The 18,808-nt window shown below is 42.1% G+C and overlaps 1 protein-coding gene across 2 annotated transcripts in view; it reads left to right on the forward strand.

The window, feature by feature from the left end:
• Nucleotides 1-3,863: 3,863 nt before the first annotated feature.
• The window catches only part of rhbdl3 (rhomboid, veinlet-like 3 (Drosophila)), a 50,794-nt gene continuing 35,849 nt past the window's right edge, over nt 3,864-18,808 (forward strand). Inside the window, exons 1-3 of one of the 2 annotated variants that reach the window (XM_029442860.1) lie at nt 3,864-3,995; nt 4,201-4,830; nt 5,489-5,512. In XM_029442860.1, the coding sequence (XP_029298720.1) occupies nt 4,690-4,830; nt 5,489-5,512 (165 nt within the window). In that variant the 5' untranslated portion in view covers nt 3,864-3,995; nt 4,201-4,689. The remainder of the gene's footprint in view (nt 3,996-4,200; nt 4,831-5,488; nt 5,513-18,808) is intronic. The other variant, XM_029442869.1, reaches the window with a different exon arrangement.

The following is an 18,808-nucleotide window of genomic DNA, read 5'->3' on the forward strand; positions in this document are numbered from 1 at the left end:
CGTCTGGTGTGATGGAATTTCTTTTCAGTTTCCAAGAGATTTGACAATCTTGCCAAGTATTGACAAACTTTTGAGTGAACAAATGAAGGTAATTTAGATTATTTTGTGTATTTCTGAACCGCTGTGGAACAGATCGTGTGTTACTTGTAATGAACATGATGCATACAATATTCTTTAATTATTGAAAAGGCAATCTCACAACATAATCAACTTTCATTTTGTCTGGACAAGATTAAAAGTTATATTTAGTGACTTCTGATTGTACGGATCAAGCATGTAATGATATGAAAACAGGATTTAAGACACAAGAGGGCAGCATTGCTTAAAAATATTCAATAGTATATGAAACGTGTCACCCAATTGAGTGGCTGCCGTGTCGGGTATGTTTTAAAATGCAGTGCGAAACTGACTCCAGTCTGTTCATGTGATTAGATCAGTACACCAGCGTCCATAATGAGCCAGTCTGCGAGGGGAGAAGGGTCAGATCAGGAGGAAGGCGAGTATTCTTAGTGTATAGGAAGAGCTGCATCAGGAATAACTTTGAGGAATATCATACATTTATGGTTTGAATATAGAAACATTATCTTTTTGCATTATTGTTCCAGCGCAGTACGAAGATATGACCTTTGACTGCGAAACCCATTTTGAAGGCCTTCTCTCTCCAGATGAAAGCCAATTAAAAAGTAAAGTGAAATACAATTTATAAACTGTGCTCATCAAGCTAATACCTCCTATAATTTAATATCACTCATACGTCATCACAGTGGGTTTTTGGTATTGGGCAAATAATTGATTTGACCCACATAGATGGTATTAAAAGCATGTTTCAATTTACACAGAATATCTTAATATGGGTTATTTTTTAATTGAATTTGGTACATCTTTAATTTTGGTACCTATTTTACCTCAGATTGACCTTATTTTCCACAAGAAAACACATGGTCATGTTTTACAAGCATACTCCTCTGGAGCAGCTTTAGCTGGACCAACTGTGCAGAATATAACTTCATGAGGCAAGTGACAGATAGGATTATCTGCTTTACTCAAAGTCTTGACCTTGAAGTTTTATCTCTTCCAGACCCTTTTTCAGACCGGCTCACTAACACACACACTTAAAAGCAGAACCCACCAAAATAGGTGTTAAATCAAGCAGCTCCCTGGGCCACTCAGGAGACCGTAAAAAGCCCCTGACTTATCTCGTTAAATCCATATAGTTCTAAGAAACACTACATTCGAACAACTGAAGTTGAATTTTCTGGCGCAGCTGCTTTGTCAGGACATTTAAAGCACCACTGGTTCTCATTAATGAGTATCTGTAATTATGTGCGACAGTCAGACACTGTGCTGCATGAGAACTCATATTTAACCATGAAAATAAGGTCCCTGCTAGTAAATCCTACGTCCTGGTGGTGCCAGTAAAGTATATCTAAAGGTGTTTGACATGAAGGCCTTTCCTTAGAGCAGCAAACTTCTGCAGTTTCTGCCAGTGTACACTATAAATACTGTATACTATACACATATTGCATCAGCTGTAACAACACCTACATACCACTGTTGCAATTGAGAGCGCAAAAAGTTAGAAAAGCAGAGAAGTTGAAACAGGTAGCTAAAAGTAATGAAAAAACAGTTCAAATAATTGACTAAACGTAATGGTTAACTAACAGGAGTCTAATATATAATACATTAGGTGTGCAGTTAAAACTAATGAGTAATAGTTTAAATAGTTATCTAAAAGTAATTGATAAATGACTTAAATAGAAAGCTAAAAATGGTGGATGACTGCAAATGGCTTCGAGAGAGACTCCTGTGAAAAGAAAGCAATACTCCCCATCTGTTCATTTCTACATGAGCGAAGTTCTCCCACGTAGCAGCTGTTTCTTCTTGCTGTATATTTTATCTCTTTCGCTCCTTTGTGTTCACACTCTCTTCCCTCATTTGCCTCTCATGTCACATCTCAGCTGATTTTAGGATGTGACTTGCAAATGCTGCCACGTCAAAGCATATTTTGTCCAATTAGCTACTTTTAATGGAAATTCCCCTTGGTGCTTGTAGCTAACAAGACAATCATCCCCTTCACTCCTTGGTAATGTGAACTGTTCTAGGGAGATTGCAACATGATTAATTAATTCATTGATTTATCTTCATTTTGTCATTCTGGGACCCAAATAATACATTTAAATTTCATTTTGCAGCATTATTATTCATTCTCTCTGCACACAATCTATGTGAAGGATTTATGTTCTGGTTTTCCAGGAACAGTTGAAGAAAAAAAGTTATGAAAATACTGAAGATACTTATAAGTTTATGCAAATAAGATATACATTGTGCATCTGTTATGCAAATCTCAACAGCTTCATGCCTTGAAGTCCTTATATTCAAAAAATGAATGTGCAACAGATCAACACTGCAGTTCCTGAAGTGTCGCCCATGTTCTGGCATTGTCTGCACGTAAGACGTTTTAATGATTATCGAAAGTTAAATATTTTGAGGAGGTTAATATTTGCAAGAGTCTGAAAATCTTAACACAATTTCCATAAAACCTGTGTATCCTCCATGAAAGACTATAAAAATACAGAATCTCAACATTTGGCTATGATCTCTGACCACAGATGCAGAATGGCTCCTGGGCCTTTTTTTAACAACATCTCAGACTCCAACTTTAACCCAACACACGCTGTGTAGGAGTCCGGAAAACACCCGTGGGGTTAGAGATATCAACTGGCCATATTGTTTCCATGGCAATGCTATCACATAGTTCCCGGGTAGTTTCACCAGAAGGATAGTGATCGACCGACACTCTGCAGACCACAGCACCATCACATCTTTTCTCCTCATACACCCAACTATTAGTTTTGTTTGATGTCTGTGAAGGTAATAGGTGGGTGTTTGTCTGAAATGGGGCCCAATCATGTGGATGATTGTAGCAGCAGACTGGAGGGGACAGTTTATAATCCTGGAATTTACAACCTTGGACACTCCCTCCTTTCTGGGTCTTTAAGCAATTTAAAAGGTCACTGCTGTTTGTGTGTACATGATGAATTAGTATTTACAACACGAAAGGAGAATGCAATAACTGTGAATAAACCCCACTGAGAAATTAGTAAAAAAATAAAAACACTTTCTTATAGGCACCCTCTAAAGAATTTAAGTTGTAACTATTCTTTTGCTTCCTTCACACTGTCTTTTGTCTTTTTAGGTCTTTCATTTGTTAGGAAGACCACTCGCATGGACCAAAATCCATTAATTAACTAACAACTTATTAACATTTGATGATATATTGTTAAAACCACGTATTAATGATTTAGCATACTAACATGTATAACTGCAAAAAGGATGGCTTATTAGAAAGTGAGACACAAATGTCCCTTTCTTAATGGACTACCAACAAAAAAAGAAAGAATCAACCAAAGGGATTTTTCTTGTCCTCTTGTGAATGTGTCGTGACTAACTGATCTGTGAAGCGTTGACAAATGATGTATTTACCCATAGTAAACCCTTGTAAACGCTTTATAAAAGGTTCCTTATAGGTTATATATATAATATATATATATATATATATATATATATATATTATATATGTAATTATACAACATTTTAACATCATGCACGAACGACCTACAACCGGTGAGCCAGTGACGGCCAGCTGTTGGCCATCACTGGCTCACCGGTTGTAGGTCAGCCAGGGAGCCCGGAGTTCCTCGAAACCCCGGAGCGGGAGTGGCTGGTGATCCCTCCTCACCGCCAGACAAATCTCTCCCTGCCTCCCCTCTCTCCCTCTCTCCGCCCCCACCCTCTCTTTACATCTCTCTCTGTGCCTGAAGCGACGCATGCGGCTGGAGCAGAGTCCCGGTGTCTCCTGGAGCTGAACCAACCATCCCAACGGAGGCGCTCGGTGTGTTCCTCCCCCCCCCCTTGTTGAGGCTTCGGCACGCGGCGGAGAAAGCAGACGGCTGTCCCCGCGTTGCGCCGCCGACCGACACAAAGCAGCGTGCCAGGTATCATGACGCACCAAAAAATTGGGCACTTGTTTGGACTTTGCTCTCTTGAGCCATGAGCCACTCTGTTTAAGTCGAGTTTCCCCGGCGGCTCCCCTGGATGGAGCAGCCATATGAGACTTATACATTTTGCAGTCATGTTTGTCATCTGTGTCCTACGTTTCATTTTGTTGTCAGTGTTTGATGATGTCATTATTTCTTTCAGATAGATCTGCTGCTCTGTCGCTGCTGCGTCGCATCTCTCAAAGTGAGAAGACTCGCTCTGCAAATGCGCGTCCCCTGCTTTAACAAACTTGGACCTGCTGCCTCTGTCCGTGGCGAGCAAAATCCAATCCAGGCTCCTCTCCAGCTCTGCAAACCTCTGTCACTGCTGACTAACGATGTGGGACCTCACAGCCCAGAACTATTGCTAAACTATTCCAAATCAACTTTTTGTTAGCCCGGTCTATGTGGAAGTGCGCTGGGAATAACTGGAGTACACGCACCTCTTTAATTTATAGGGGGTTTTATCACCTGAACTAATCTGACTGTCCAAAATCCAAGACAGGTCCGACTCGAAGGGATGCGTAAACGAGCATGATGCTCTGCTTTCTTACCTTCTGTCGTTGCTAACGCTCATAGGGAACAAGATGGAATTGTAAACTATGTGGAGTCATTCTTGAGGATTATCGAGTCGCGGCTCTCCCCCTGGTGTATGGAGAATAGCAGCCCAAGGATGACGGGTGGAACGCGGGAGGCAACTGTGAACTCTTCTCCGGCTGTGGCGTCCAACGCGGAAGGCGAGGAGATCGAGGTTTTGGAAAGCACCGACGTCCTCCCCTTGGCTCCAGAGGATGTAAGTCTAACACACAGTATCATCAAGTGCACACATGAACACTTATCCTTTTCTCATTTTTACAATTACGCAGCAGGACCTCTACTTTCCTTGCAACTGAAGCAAATTCACACAGTATGTTTGATTGTATAAATGTCATAGTATAATTTTAGACGGTAATTTATTCAAATGTCATAGCATAACTGGAGATGGGGATATAGAATACTGAGTCTTATAAGAAGAAGGAGAGTGGCTACCAAAGACACACAGCACATCCTTTCTAGGAATATTACTATACACACACACACACACACACACACACACACACACACACACACACACACACACACACACACACACACACCACTCTTGCTCAATTTAGTTGTCTCAAACATTCAAATCGCTTGATATAAGAAACTCCTTACACATAATGATCCACACTTTGGTACCTTATTATTTTTTGCTGTGGCTCATTGAACATAATGATCAGATGATAGCAGCGTGTGATTTCAAGGCTGCAATTAAGACACAAAGAGGGAAGTCCTTTTGGCCAAGACTCATCATTTCCAAACAGGTGCTCCTCTCCACTTGGGCACCTGTTTCTTAGATTTCTCTAAGAAACTCTTGCTCTCACTCACTCCTTCACTTGCTCTTTTTTTCCTCTCTGTCCATGTCTCAGCAATGGAAGTCTCTGTTTGACAAGGTATGTACTGCAAGCTACAGTGTCTTGACTCTCTCACCATATGCATGTTTCACTCATTGTGGAGCAGTGTTGTCTTCGAAGGCGCTCATCTGTGTGAACTGTGGGTGACCTCTGACTTTATCTATGTTATTAGCTTGAACCAACACAAATGTGTTGACCAGAGGAAACCCTGCATTGTCCCGCTTAAAGGTCACTGATACATGGGTAAGATTTTGGATTAACTGAGAACATTATTGCACCATAAACATCAGTGGGAACAGGAAAACATGATAAAGTAACTTTTTATTGTGAAAAAATAAACGACTATAAATGGTGTGATTTGTTTTACACATTTAGTCCATGTATCATGACTTTTATTATGCTGTAACACTGGCTTATCACTAATGGAAGTGACTTAAACCTGCACTAGGAAATGTTTCACATTGGCACCAAGAGGTAGATGTCAGAGAGAATTTAACTTCGGTACCCAGAAATTATGTGTCACGATGTTGAACTTCAGCTCGCTCATGTTTGCCATCCTTGCTTATCTGTGCATCTTAAAGCATCCCAAAAGATCTCATGCTGCTGAATACAGCTATTTTCGAGCGCTCACTCACTGCTGTCTATAGTTTATATATCACTGATTCATTTTGATTTGTCTATTTTTGTGTGTAAACATACCTGGCACCAGAATTTAATTTGACAAAATGATGTAAAACTACCAGGTCTCAGCTGGTCGAGATGGCTCAGTCTTCTCTCCTTCAAGCCTAGTTTGTGGTTTAGGCTGATTAGACAAATGTATTTTTAGATCAAAATTTGCCTATTGCAGCTTTAAATCCTTTGCCTGCTGGGTAATAATCACGGCATAACATGTAACCAGAACGCGGCTTTGTCAAAGCAAACTCCTGCTGAGGCGAGAGCATCAGAGGAGTGGGAGCACACACAGGCTGTGGGTGTGTCGTCCGCCGACATTGACCATGATAATGCAATTGGGGTTATACATAATCCCAGATGCCTTGATCCATCAGTCAGACCGATCTTGTAAGAAACACACACACACACACACACACACACACACACACACACACACACACACACACACACACACACACACACACATGGCCAACAAACCCCAGGAGAAGAGAAACAGACCGGCTGATCATGCATGCAGCATGTTGGACTGACAGACGGCAAACGGGCCCCCTACTATCACACACACGCAAACACGCTTATACACGCACGGCCACTCTGTGGGGCTGCCACAGCACCTGCCTGACCTGGGGCCCCTTACTTTCTCTGGGGGGAATTGTATGCATGTGTGTTTGCTGGGGGTTAGCGGGATGTTTAGGGTTGAGTCAGAGGCTCGTGTCAGGCTCACTCTTTCAGGGGGAGACTGAGGTCTCATGGGATTACGGGAAAGGCTAGCTGGGGTGTGTGTGTGTGTGTGTATGTGTGTGGGCAGTAAGTGGGCCTCTCAATCCGCTGTCTTTATGCGTGCGGCACAGCTTTGATTTTCCTCAAGTGGACGTCATTCTAAAAAAACACGGGGGTTTGTCCAAATGGCGAGGTCGCTGCCTGGTCTGGCAGCAACAAATGTCCTTTCACTCTTTTATTCTCCTTTCTTCCTCCCTCCTCACAATGAGTTGCTTCATTTGTCAAGGGGCTGACCTCTGAGACCCTCAGCTCCTGTGACGTGGCTAAGGAAGAGAAATGATGGGCCACTAAAGATGAGGAAAAGAAGGATTTTAAACCAATCTGGCAACCTGTGTCACTGCATGAGAGTCACAAGACAAAGTCTGCTTGGAAAAAGAGCAAGGTCTAGGCTTTTATTTGTCTAATGCAAAAGTACACTTATAAAGTGTATTTAAGCAAGTATGTCCAGTGTATGTATAGTTCAGTTTATTTGGCTGCTTTTCGAGAGGGCAGATATTAAATGACACGTATAACACAATCTACAAACATCAAGAATAACGTTGTATAGACTGCATGGACTGCATTTGCCACTGTTTTTTGACACACACGACATGGCAGTTGGGGTTCACTGACTTGCTCAAGGACGCTTTGACATGTGGACAAGAGGAGGCAGGGATACAAATGCCAACCCTGCGATTAATGGACACTTGTCCAAGGCATTTTCATTGCGTCCCTTTTATTTAAAGAGTAAAGATGTTAGTCCAGGTGGCTGGGCAACATCACACATCCAACAAACCAGTACAGGCTTCAGCATGCTTTAAATTATGTTGTTGTCGGACTCTAGAACTGCGTCTAGATGCCTTTAGATGTGGTCGAACAACCCTTCGTGAGAACTAGTTTCTTTCAAGCATACTCAGTTCTTAGCGCTACCCAACTTCCCATAAGCCACAATTTGACCTTCTAGCTAGTGGTTGCATCTTCCAGTGAGTGTAATACATTGGCAAAATAAGATGTCCAGAGATGAAGACAATGATGCATCTCTTGTGTTAATCAATTCTGGCATCTCTGCCTTGTCAAATACAGAGCACATTCAATTCTGTCTATCCCATCGGGGATGTTTACACAGCAAACAAAAGACAGGATCATCTTCTCTCCCTCATCCTTTTTTTTTTTTTGGACTACGACTTTCCTCCGTCTTCTTTAACGCAGTTTGGGCTATGTATAGAATCTTCCCCGTCATATCATTTTTACCGGCCCTGTGTGAACTCGGGACATACAGCTATCAGTTTCTGGATTTCAGTCCGTGGGCTGGAATCAAAGTGCTGCGTCGCTCTGTTCACTTTCCCCTTCACTTCTCTCTCCTGTCCCTGGAGAGGATTTTGTTGCTGTATAAGTGCTTTCCTCCTCTGCGTGCAGGAAGTAAGAGAGCAAACCTCAGAATGCTTTGATTCATGTTCCCCATCGCCTGGAACAAACATGAAGTGAACACAGACAGAGGCAGTCTAATGAAGCAGTGGCGATGCTGTTTGGAGGATAGCAGCTGCACTGCCCTCTCTCTCCCTCATAATCAAAGTGTTCCTGCCTCGTTCTGTCCTCTGCAGTCATGGTAGCCTGATTACACACAATGTGTGTATCATCCAAAAAGGTCTGAATCCATCTGTCTCTTCTTTTTGTCTTCTTCTGGGGATTTGAGGATGGACCACAGTTCATGTGCAGGATTGATCTGATAAACCGTATTAAGCATGTTTAGATTGCTCCCCGAAATGAACCAAAGACATTTGTTTCCTACTCCCTGGGAAGGTTCGTTAGATGGATTTGTTTGTGCGACTGCGGCTGGAGGAGCCAAATTAGACGTGTTTTACAATAATTCTTTGTTTTTTTTCCCCTCAGTATTTTTGCTTCTCATGTTCAACTGTAAAAGTGGAATGTAGGCTTCTCTGTCTTTTTGTTGCCACAGCACAGAGAGGGACTTTGTACAAGGTGGATTATAAAGGGCTACAGCGCAGACACACTATGTATTTTATCTAACGGGACTGGGAATGTCCCAGTGCTTGTAAAGCCTGAGATTGGAAGTCCCCTCGTGTACAGACTGGAAACCTGGCTCAACTCAAAATGCATGGAGCACTTGTAGAGACAGCATGTATACAAACCATTGACTGTGTATCTGTGCAATAGAAACATGTGTTTTTCTTCCCTGAGATGGCTCTTCACTGTAGCCTACCAGGAATATGTGTCTCTTGTTGTGGTAGATGACTATAAGTACTACAACTCTCAGTGGACAGTAACAATTCTTTGATTATGGGCTTTGTGTCCACGTGTGTATGTGTGTAAGAGAAAGATCCGTTTGTGTGTCCACAGTTGCGTCTGTGTTGACAGCCTGATCCTGGCACAACGGCATGTTGAAATGCCCCGAGCACGCGCCTGCAGGAGCTTAGTGATTAAACACTTTCACATGGCTGCATACTTTCCATGGATGTGTTTCCCCCTTAATTTCTTGCTTGGTGGCATAGAAAAGCCTCTGAATGTGAGTTATGATCCCAAAAATCCTCACTCATACCGCACAAATAAAAGTCTTTCAGATCTTTCAGGAATGTCGTCTAGCCAGAGGGACTGTGTGCATGCTGTAGTATAGTGAAATCCCTGTTTTAACCATGTGGTACAGAATGTATGGCCCCATCACTCCTTAACTAAAGTAATGACAGTGAGGTCTGGTGTTAGAATAGCCCCGCTAACGTCATTAATTTAAACGAGCAGAAATTCAATGGTGATGCAGCCACCTGTTCCAGGTGGGACTCGTGTTTCCCTGAGTTTCTGTCGTGCGTATCAATGAGCTTGTTAGTTAGACATTCAGTGGCCATGGCTGAGAGGAAAGGTAGGTCATTATTTAAAGTTGTTTTGTCTGGCAGTGCCGTCTCGCCTCATCATTCCGACCACGACACAGCCGGCATCCTTCTCGGGGTCGCTCTCTTTAAAAAAAAAAAAAAAAAAAAAGTATACTTCAAATGAATGATCCCCACCCAGGCAACAGGTACTTAATGGATAAGGAGCCCTCAGCTGTGTTTACTGGTGCATGCAGTGATGGCATGACCCGCCACGCCCTGTCAGTTTTACCTACATTAAAAGCAAAAAGGGGATTTCGACAATGAGATCATAACAGCGGCCACTGCAGTCACTGATGGCAACAGTAGTAGACACTGAAGCGGCAGCTGTTAACTTAGTATTTTTGAGTGGGTGGATGTTCTTTTTTAATTACACACGCATCTCAGGCGCATCAGTTCAAAGACTCAGATGAGGAAAAGATTGAAAGGAACCCGCAAATTGTAAAAGGTAGAATTTCAAGATATCTGACAAAAGGTCCACTAATAGAAAATTATATTTTACTGATGCTAAAATATACTGTGACTCTCATGCACCTTATTTGTCACTTAAGTAAGTTATATGTTTGCATCATTCATCCTCTTCTTGTGTTTCTTTCCTTTTAAAGATTCTTCTGTCTTTTTCTCTTTCACCCATCCATCTTTGGTATATTGATGTGCTTATTGAGCTAATTGCCATTGACACATACACAGATGGTGTTGTCACAGTCTGCTGACCTGCTCATCTAACTTTACAGCAGTGATTGACACCAGCTGAGTCTCAAAGACTCAAAGACAAACAATTTGTGGTGATACTGAACTGTGTTGTCTTGATTCACGATTGTAAAAGTAATTAAAAAGCAGAAAAAAGCACCCCGCCATAACATGCTATTAAAAAAAAGCTGCTGGTCTGTGTGGTGATGAAATAACAGACAGATCCTCAAATATTTTCATTGAAAGATTAAATCAGAGCTCATCTTTCCCCGCTCTTCTGCCTCTCCCCCTTGCTCGGCTCTAAATAGATTTCCTTAATGAAAGACACAGTTCCAGTTGGCGGAGTGTGAAAACAGTTTCTGCTTTTATGCAGAGTTAAAAATAGCTGCCGTGCCTGTCGATCTGTAAATGGCAGAAAGAAGATGTGCCAGTTTACCCGTAATTGGCCACAGCGTGCAAACTCATAGCGGCGGTGGCATGCGATCGAAGTGTCTCTTCTGATAGTTGAATGGCTCAGTTATCTGGCAACCTCCATATGCTTTGTGTGTGTATGTGTGTGTGTACTGACAATATGTTTGTACCCACTAGGCCTAAAAATGTAAATCTATTACTAGAGGTCAAAGGAGGGCAGTGGAAGTGACGGCACACAACCCCCACTGAACAGCGTGTGTGTGGTGGAGGCTGGCTTTGCCTTCTTCCTTTTAGGACCAGTGTCAGTGTGAACTGTTACGTGGCTCCAAGACAAATTAGCTCAGACTTTTCTGCTTTCTACCTTCTCTTTCATCTCCCCCTCACTTATTACCTCTACCTTTCTTTCTCTCTGTCTCTCATCTTTTTGTTCTGAAGTCCCTATCAGCAAGTGGATGACACTGCAGATGTGAAGAGGCTTCAGTCTCAGTTTGCTTTCATCTCATCTCTTTTCATTAGCTCTGTTTAAGGTTAACCACACATGCTAGTTCATCAGTTGTGTAATAACGGCACAAAAACTGAAGGGCTCCAGTGGAAAAACATTAAATTAGTGTTTGATCAAGGAGCTTAGTGTGTTACATGTTGCACGTGTCATTGTGAGTTCAGTGTGTGTCACTGCTGGCTTTTACCTGCTTTTGTTTTGAAGGGTACAATGTTTCAGTCAGTGCAGTTAAACACGCTGATTGAGGCCTTATTGTTTTGGTCCTTGTTAAATCGCACCAGAGGCTCGCAGCTAAAAGCTGTTGGGTGAAAACAATTTGCACATACTTCTTTTGTGTTTTCATGTTTTCTTTATTAGCAGACAGCTGAACGAGGATGACATAGTGTTAATCAAGCAAACAGTAATGCATGTGCTGGCACAATCAAATCACTGTTCATCTTAAAGACAACTGTACAGTGAGATCAGCTAAATTGACATTTAAGTGTTCATTGAGAGGGTTTAAAGCGTTTCTGCTACACAGCCCAATGCAATGCCTGAGCAAGCATACAGCATTGTTTGCCAAAAGCTTATTTCTAACGTCCACACATTTGTTTTGGGTGTGGAATAACACAGAAGGCCACAATGGAGAGAAATATGTTTTCATGTTTAATCAGCCAAAGGTGTCAGTATGCTCAAAACTACTTTGTACAAAGTTTTCTTCGACGGAAGTGAAAGTGTCTATCAGTGGTGCAAACGTCATGACTTGATGGTGGGTTTTAAAGCATGCTGCCATATAGAGCGGCAAAACACGATAAGTATTGAAATAAGGGAATAACGGCACACACTCGACACAAAAAGTGTCAAAGCAGTTGTGTGAAGAATGAAAAAAGACTTGAGAGGGAAATTCAAACCCTGCTTTTTTTTGTCTCACCTCTGCACACCTGTACAACCACTGCATGAAGTGGAAGTGTTGATTCCCCCAGTCAAAATGTGTGTGAGGGTTTCTGACGCTGTTCGATCATCCACAAGCACATTGGTGTTCAGCATACTGACACCTTTACCGTGGACATATTGCCAGAGTGTTGTTTATTTTGAGTCTGCACATGGCAGCAATACTCATTAGTTCACGGTAAGTTAAAGAACCACTTCCTTACCTTTAACTTACCAATCAACCAGAACTGTTAAACAGCTTCCAGCATCCTATTTCAGTCTGTCACTCTGATCCTCCAGGGATCAAAGACACAGTGCAGGTCCATTCATTCCTTATGGCTGAAACTGTAATACGTTCCCACAGGTTATAGTTACAGAGCCGTTGACAGAATGACGTGCTGGCTGTGACCCATCATAGTGGTGTGTGTGTGGTTCTATGGGTGCATATGTGTGTGACAGACTTGTAGGCCTGTTGTTCTTCTGTTTTCTAGTGACGGCTGTGAGGTTTGAGGGATCTGTGAAGCACAAAATATATATATATATATTTTTTAAAGTGTCACCATGGGAATGTTCACCTTGTAAGATCCCAGGAAACACACAAACACACACACACACACATACACACATATTTTGGGACTCATTCCTATGTACAGGCCAGCAGCCTGGCAGGTGCACTGCTGACACGGGTACAATAACCCTGTGTTTGCTGTGTACACCTGTGTGTGTGTGTGTGTGTGCCTGTGCGTGGGTGTGTGCGTGTGCGTGTGTGTGTGTGTGTGTGTGAGCACTCGTGTTAACTGATTTCTGCCTCTTCAGTCAAGCGCTGCCCAATAGGGAATGTTCAACTCAGCCAACTCTTTCATTCTCCCTTTGGAAGAACAGTTTAGTCTTTACTGAGACAGATGGCAACGTTGACGACCACCACAAACTGACAACTACCAGCACAGATGTTTATGCCTGTGTGTGCTGGATTTATGATGCCAGCTACACTTTCTGGATTTTAATTCCAAATTGTTTGCTGGCTTTTAGATCACTTTGTCTTGCTATGTGCTCAGCTGTCCACGAAGCACTGTTCAAACAACATGGTCTCCCTGTTTATTCCTACTTTTTCTCTCATGGCAGATTGTGGTGTCGGCAATAAAATTCGAGACACTCATAATTTAAAGATAATGGCAATTCTTTGCCGCTTTATACACGCCCACGCTAAACTTGAAGGTACAGAGATTTGTTTGCAGTTCACAGCGACTGCTCTCTCTGGATTCAATCTGCTCATTTTCTAAAAACCTCCTTTGTTTAGTGATATTCTTTTTATTTATTTATTATTCTTTTTTTGAAATGTGTGCAAAATTACCTTTTAAAGACATACAACACAGTGCTTATTCTCTCTCATTTGTCCATCCTCAGTGTTGCCTTCTCTGGTTTCTGTTTGCATGAAAACTTTCCGAAAGCTTGAAGCTTTCCGTGCAACCAGTAATGTAGTGTCTGTTTACGCAACACGTCACTTACGGGAATAAAAACAATTTCTCCTTGGCGCAAAGCAGGTGGGATCCCAGTCAGCTTTGGGCCTGTAACCGACTGTGATAATCAGTAATTTCTCAGTCTGACGAACACTGTAAGATAGCTCAAATAAATCATGCACACAAGTGGCTTCCCCTAGGCTCTTGCCCCAGTTTCAACATCAGAGTTCCTAAAAAAGGCAGTGTGACCGACACTGTTAACATTCACAGAACACAGGCGTTAAAGAGAAGAATAAAGTTAAAACAGTTCGTGAAAAAGGCATACATTTGAGAATGAAGTAGTTATTTTGAGAGATAAATAAATTACCAGAACAAAGTCATAAAATAACGGAAAAAATGATAATATTTCGAGAATGTCCTCACACATAAATACAGTGTGACACATTTGAATTGAATGTCCATATTTGATGTCCAAACGCTGAATATGCGGAATACCTTAACATATTAATTAACATGCGATAACTGTTAGAAAGCATCATCAATGTCATTTTCAGCATTTTTTAGGACAGTAATGCTGAGTTTTGGCCTGTTAAATAAAAGTATTCAGTTATTCTGCCCTGGTTGTTTTGCTGTTTCTCCCAGCCCGGCCGGCTCAGCAGATGCCCAAGGTGAGCGACAGTGCTTAGCTTTCACCCAGATCTCCGTTCCCGTCCTGTCCCCTCCGTCTCGTCTTACAGGGCATCGCTGCCAAAGCCTGCCAGCACGGCCAAAGTGCTGAAGTGGCTAACTGTGACAGGAGAAACCACATCACACAAAAAAACAGACCCATAGAAAATATAACCATTTATGACCCTTCAATCCCTGGTGTGATGTGTGACTTTGTAGCAGTGTTGTTGCTGGTGTGTTTTCATGAACATTAAATACACTAGTGAGCACATACTGCTCATTTGCAACACGGAGGAGAAGAACTTGGCCAGATGTCTTGTATATGATTTGTTGATGAAGGCTTATGCCAAAATAGGTTAAAAACCCCCACAGACAATTAGGTCACAGATGGAGTTTGTCCCACTGGTAATAAAATGTACTCATGTTTACTACGAGGGTATGTTATGATGCTGTGATCCCCTTCTCTGAAATACATTTAAGGCCCTAATTATATAGACACATTCTTTTCTTTTGCTTTTTTATCAATAAAAGATTGTTCAGCAGTGGCAAAATACAGTTTTCTGTAAATGAGATTTAAAACTATTGAAATATTTACTCAACACAAACATGTCTTTCATGCAGAGATCAGTCTAGTAAAGAGGTGATAAATCAGTATATTCTCACAGGCCAGTTCCACTAACCTCAACTTATAGTGTCTGCCAATACCAATTACTGATCCAAGACCAGAGTTCTGTCATTCCCAATTATAAAATCTGTTTACCTCATTAATTTAATTACATTAATCATTTGTAGGTAAAATGAGATCACAGATTTATTTGGTATTAAAACTTTGCCTGGTGGTCCAAGATTACTGCCTGAATGTAACTGTTGGAGAAACTCATTTTTAAAGAAATGATGTAATGTGGACCGGTCACATAGTGGCCTGATTAAGTTCAGTATCGGGGCTGAATAGAAATGTATTATGTCTTACGAACTAACCTTTACCACAATAAACTATACATATATATTTCCAGATATTGTTTCAAAGATGAATGGTTTGAGACCTTTTGAGAGGTTTTGCAACTGTGCTGTATTTTGTAAAAAAAAACAGTCAGGTTATATATATTTAGCTCTGTTCATCTTTGTAAAACATCACTCAGAAAAGGTCATAGCTACCGGTTGTTCTGGCTGGCATTAATGCCACTGCATCATTTTGTGCTATGGGGCCAAAACTGTAGACGACAAAGGAGCTATCCTTCTTTTATAACAGTGAATTTGTTTATGGTTTTCAGTGTGCAGATCAACCCTACATCCATTGCAACCCCACCAGGGTATTTGTGCTTTTATGCGTTCATGTCACCTCCAAATATGGCTGCAGTGTTTCGAATCCCAGTGTGTCCCTGATGCATCACACAGTCACACTTATATTTACAGCTGTCCTTTTGGAATCAGATTACTGCATGTTAGTGTTAAGTGTGAAAACAGCGCCAAGGAGAGCCTTTAGGCTGTCCTGTCCAGTGAAAACATTATCACCCTGACAGTGTCGCTGTGTCTAATAGAAATCTTCTCAGCGCTCTGTGGGAAAACGGTGGGAATTATTATCTTTGTCGCTAGGTTTACCTCAGCCACAGTTGCAGATGCAGCGGCTCATCAGGGTGCCTGTCAGGGTCTGGCACTGAGGGTGTCATTATGATAAGAATTATCTCTTTCAGGGGAACAGCTGCCAAGGTTGTGATAACTTACAGTTCAATTACAGGTGGAATAACGATCCCTTTTTATCCGTCACTCTTGTTTAATGGGATATATGCAACAAGGTTTATGTGAGTATGCTGTCTGTGTACTTTAATGAAACATCAGTGTGTGTTCTGTCTAACTTTCTGGTATTTTCTGTCTAAAAAACTTACATCAGGGTCCATAGTTCATTTCATTATCTTGAGTGTCACTGCAGCGCTCATTAGTTAGGTCTTTTACCTCAACAAGAACTACGAGTTCTTATATTGGAAATGTGAATCTGCCCCAATTAATCACACAGGGAAGGATGGAAGCAAGCCATTTTATTTCCTCTGCTTGAGCAGACTTTTGACAGACAGTGCCAAACTATTCCTTTATATGAAAAGCGGTCAGGTACAAAATCGGAAAGAGTCTTTTGAGTCTTGAATAAACAGCACATTTGTTTTTTTTATGATTGGCAGTAAATTCTTCAATTAAGAAAAATGAGGAAGACTGTAAAAAGTTGAAATCATCCTCATAATTTCATCAAGATGTGAATTCCTTGGCTGCTGCATGAAGGTTTTATATCTGCCTCACCTCTTTAGAACTGCCTCTCCTGGAAGGTTTATTTTCCTTCTCCAGTAATGCAGTTTGAAAGAACTTTTCTCTCGCCTTAAAAGGAAAGGGGAGTTGGTTATAGAAAGAGCGGGGACTGTTTCTTACTTGCTGACCTCTGAGGATTATGGAAATAGGATTATGAAGGAGAGGGTGCCCTAGTGGGGCTTTCCACCACCACCAAGGATCAGGAGACAGCTGACTGGCTGACCGCCTGATTGTAGTAGATTAATAAAAGCTCCTGTTTGCAGAATTGCCCCTATAACAGTCCAGGAAGTTAAATGTCAGTGGTGACAGAGGACATTTATACTGTTATAATATGTCCTTTTCTCCCCACAGCTTTGTTCATCTCGTAGGGGAGGGGTTCTGGTTAAAGATTGACAGACAGTTTGAAGGGTCCCACACGACCCAGATGGCAACCTTGAAAATGTGTCCGATAGTCCCCCATCATCACCCCCGGCCTCGCTCAGCTCCCCCTTTTTTCAAGCCTTTTCTTCTTGAGATTTGAAGAAAATAAGTCGGTGGGCCTCCCCTTGAGGCAGCCCCAGCTTCGGGTCCATTTGCCAGCTATTAGAGATCATAAATCTCTACGTTGAATGGAATCGCTGCCATCAGTAGTGCAGGGTTTTGATGGTGTTATGGGGGGGGGGGGGGATTGACCTCGGGGCAGGCTTGGAGCAGAAGAAGGGACTGAATGGGAGACAGCCCGGGGTTGGCTCGTTAAATAAATGTGTCTCCCTTTTTTTTGTTCCCCTTCTTATGCTGTGAAGAGCTGCTGGATTTGTGCTGCAGTGAAGAGATGTTTGGTAGAGGGTTGGGCCTGCTGATAATGAGGGGTTCTCACCTCGGTGTAAATGGGAGGTTTGGAGGGAAAAGGTCACCAATCTCCCTCTTTGTCTCTGTGGTGACCTGCCTGTGCCCTGTTGAATGATAGGGATACTCCATCACAGTTGTGTGTGTGTAGAAAAGGCTGTCAAAGGGATTTTGACTTCTGTATCTTTTGGCAAATAGGTCTTCCGTTTGTGTCTCAGTGAGACTGACATTAATAGCCTCACCTTTCACTTGTTTGTATGTCTTGGATTTGAGTCCTGCGTGTGTGTGTGTGTGTGTGTGTGTGTGTGTGTGTGTGTGTGTGTGTTTGTTTGTTTGTTTGTGTGTTTCATTGTGTCTTCATACATGCTTCTCTCCGGTGTGAATGCTTTCACAAGCAGCGACAGGGGGTAAAGTGTTTATTTGAACACATGCTAGAGAGTCTGCTGAGGGCCATTTGGCTGCAATCCCCTCTGCGTCTGGAGACACCCTGAGGGGGGTCTTTCTCTCATTTAGTCTGTCTCACCCCATTATTTAAAACTATCAACCTGTATCAACCTTTTTATTTAACCTTCCACAAACATACATTAGAAAATAAACCCCTGCAAAAGTTATTCCACATGGCATATGGTGTTGATCGTCTCGTTTAATTTAATAGGATTTTATTACTTGATTTGGTCAGCATTTATGGTAGAGAGAGAGCTAAAAGATGTTGCGGTACTCCTATAGTAATAATATTTATCTTTCGTCACGTTTTCGTACCAAAGCTTAGCAGTGTCAGACCTGGTCGAATAACACATGTTGACCTATGCACACTGAGGGCAAATACAGATTTACCCTGAGTCACTGCGACAGTCGCCTTTGGTGTCAAGCTTCAGCCGACAACCAGCCCTGCAGGACTTTTGCAGCATCCAGAGAGCCTGTATGATGAACTATCTTCCACTACGTGATATTACAGCATAAAAGCCCTGATGATATTATGATAGCATCTTGTCTCCTGAGAGACCTGACTGCCTCTCTGTCATGAATAGCAGTAAAGATAGCAGGGGAATACAGTTTTAACCTTTAGGGACCAAGTTTGTAGAGGCGAAGTAGTCTCTGCTCAATAATAGTGCAATGAAGTGTGTGTGTGTGTGTGTGTGTGTGTGTGTGTGTGTGTGTGTGTGTGTGTGTTTCAATGAATGCTCAGGGTTTAGGCAGAGAACAGGGATGGTGAGTGGGTGTGCTGGGTAATAGATATCAGTGACTGTGGAGCGAGCTGTTGTGATATGGTGGGAAT

This window comes from Cottoperca gobio, chromosome 1 (genome assembly GCF_900634415.1).
Source record: "Cottoperca gobio chromosome 1, fCotGob3.1, whole genome shotgun sequence".
NCBI classification, from domain to species: Eukaryota; Metazoa; Chordata; class Actinopteri; order Perciformes; family Bovichtidae; genus Cottoperca; species Cottoperca gobio.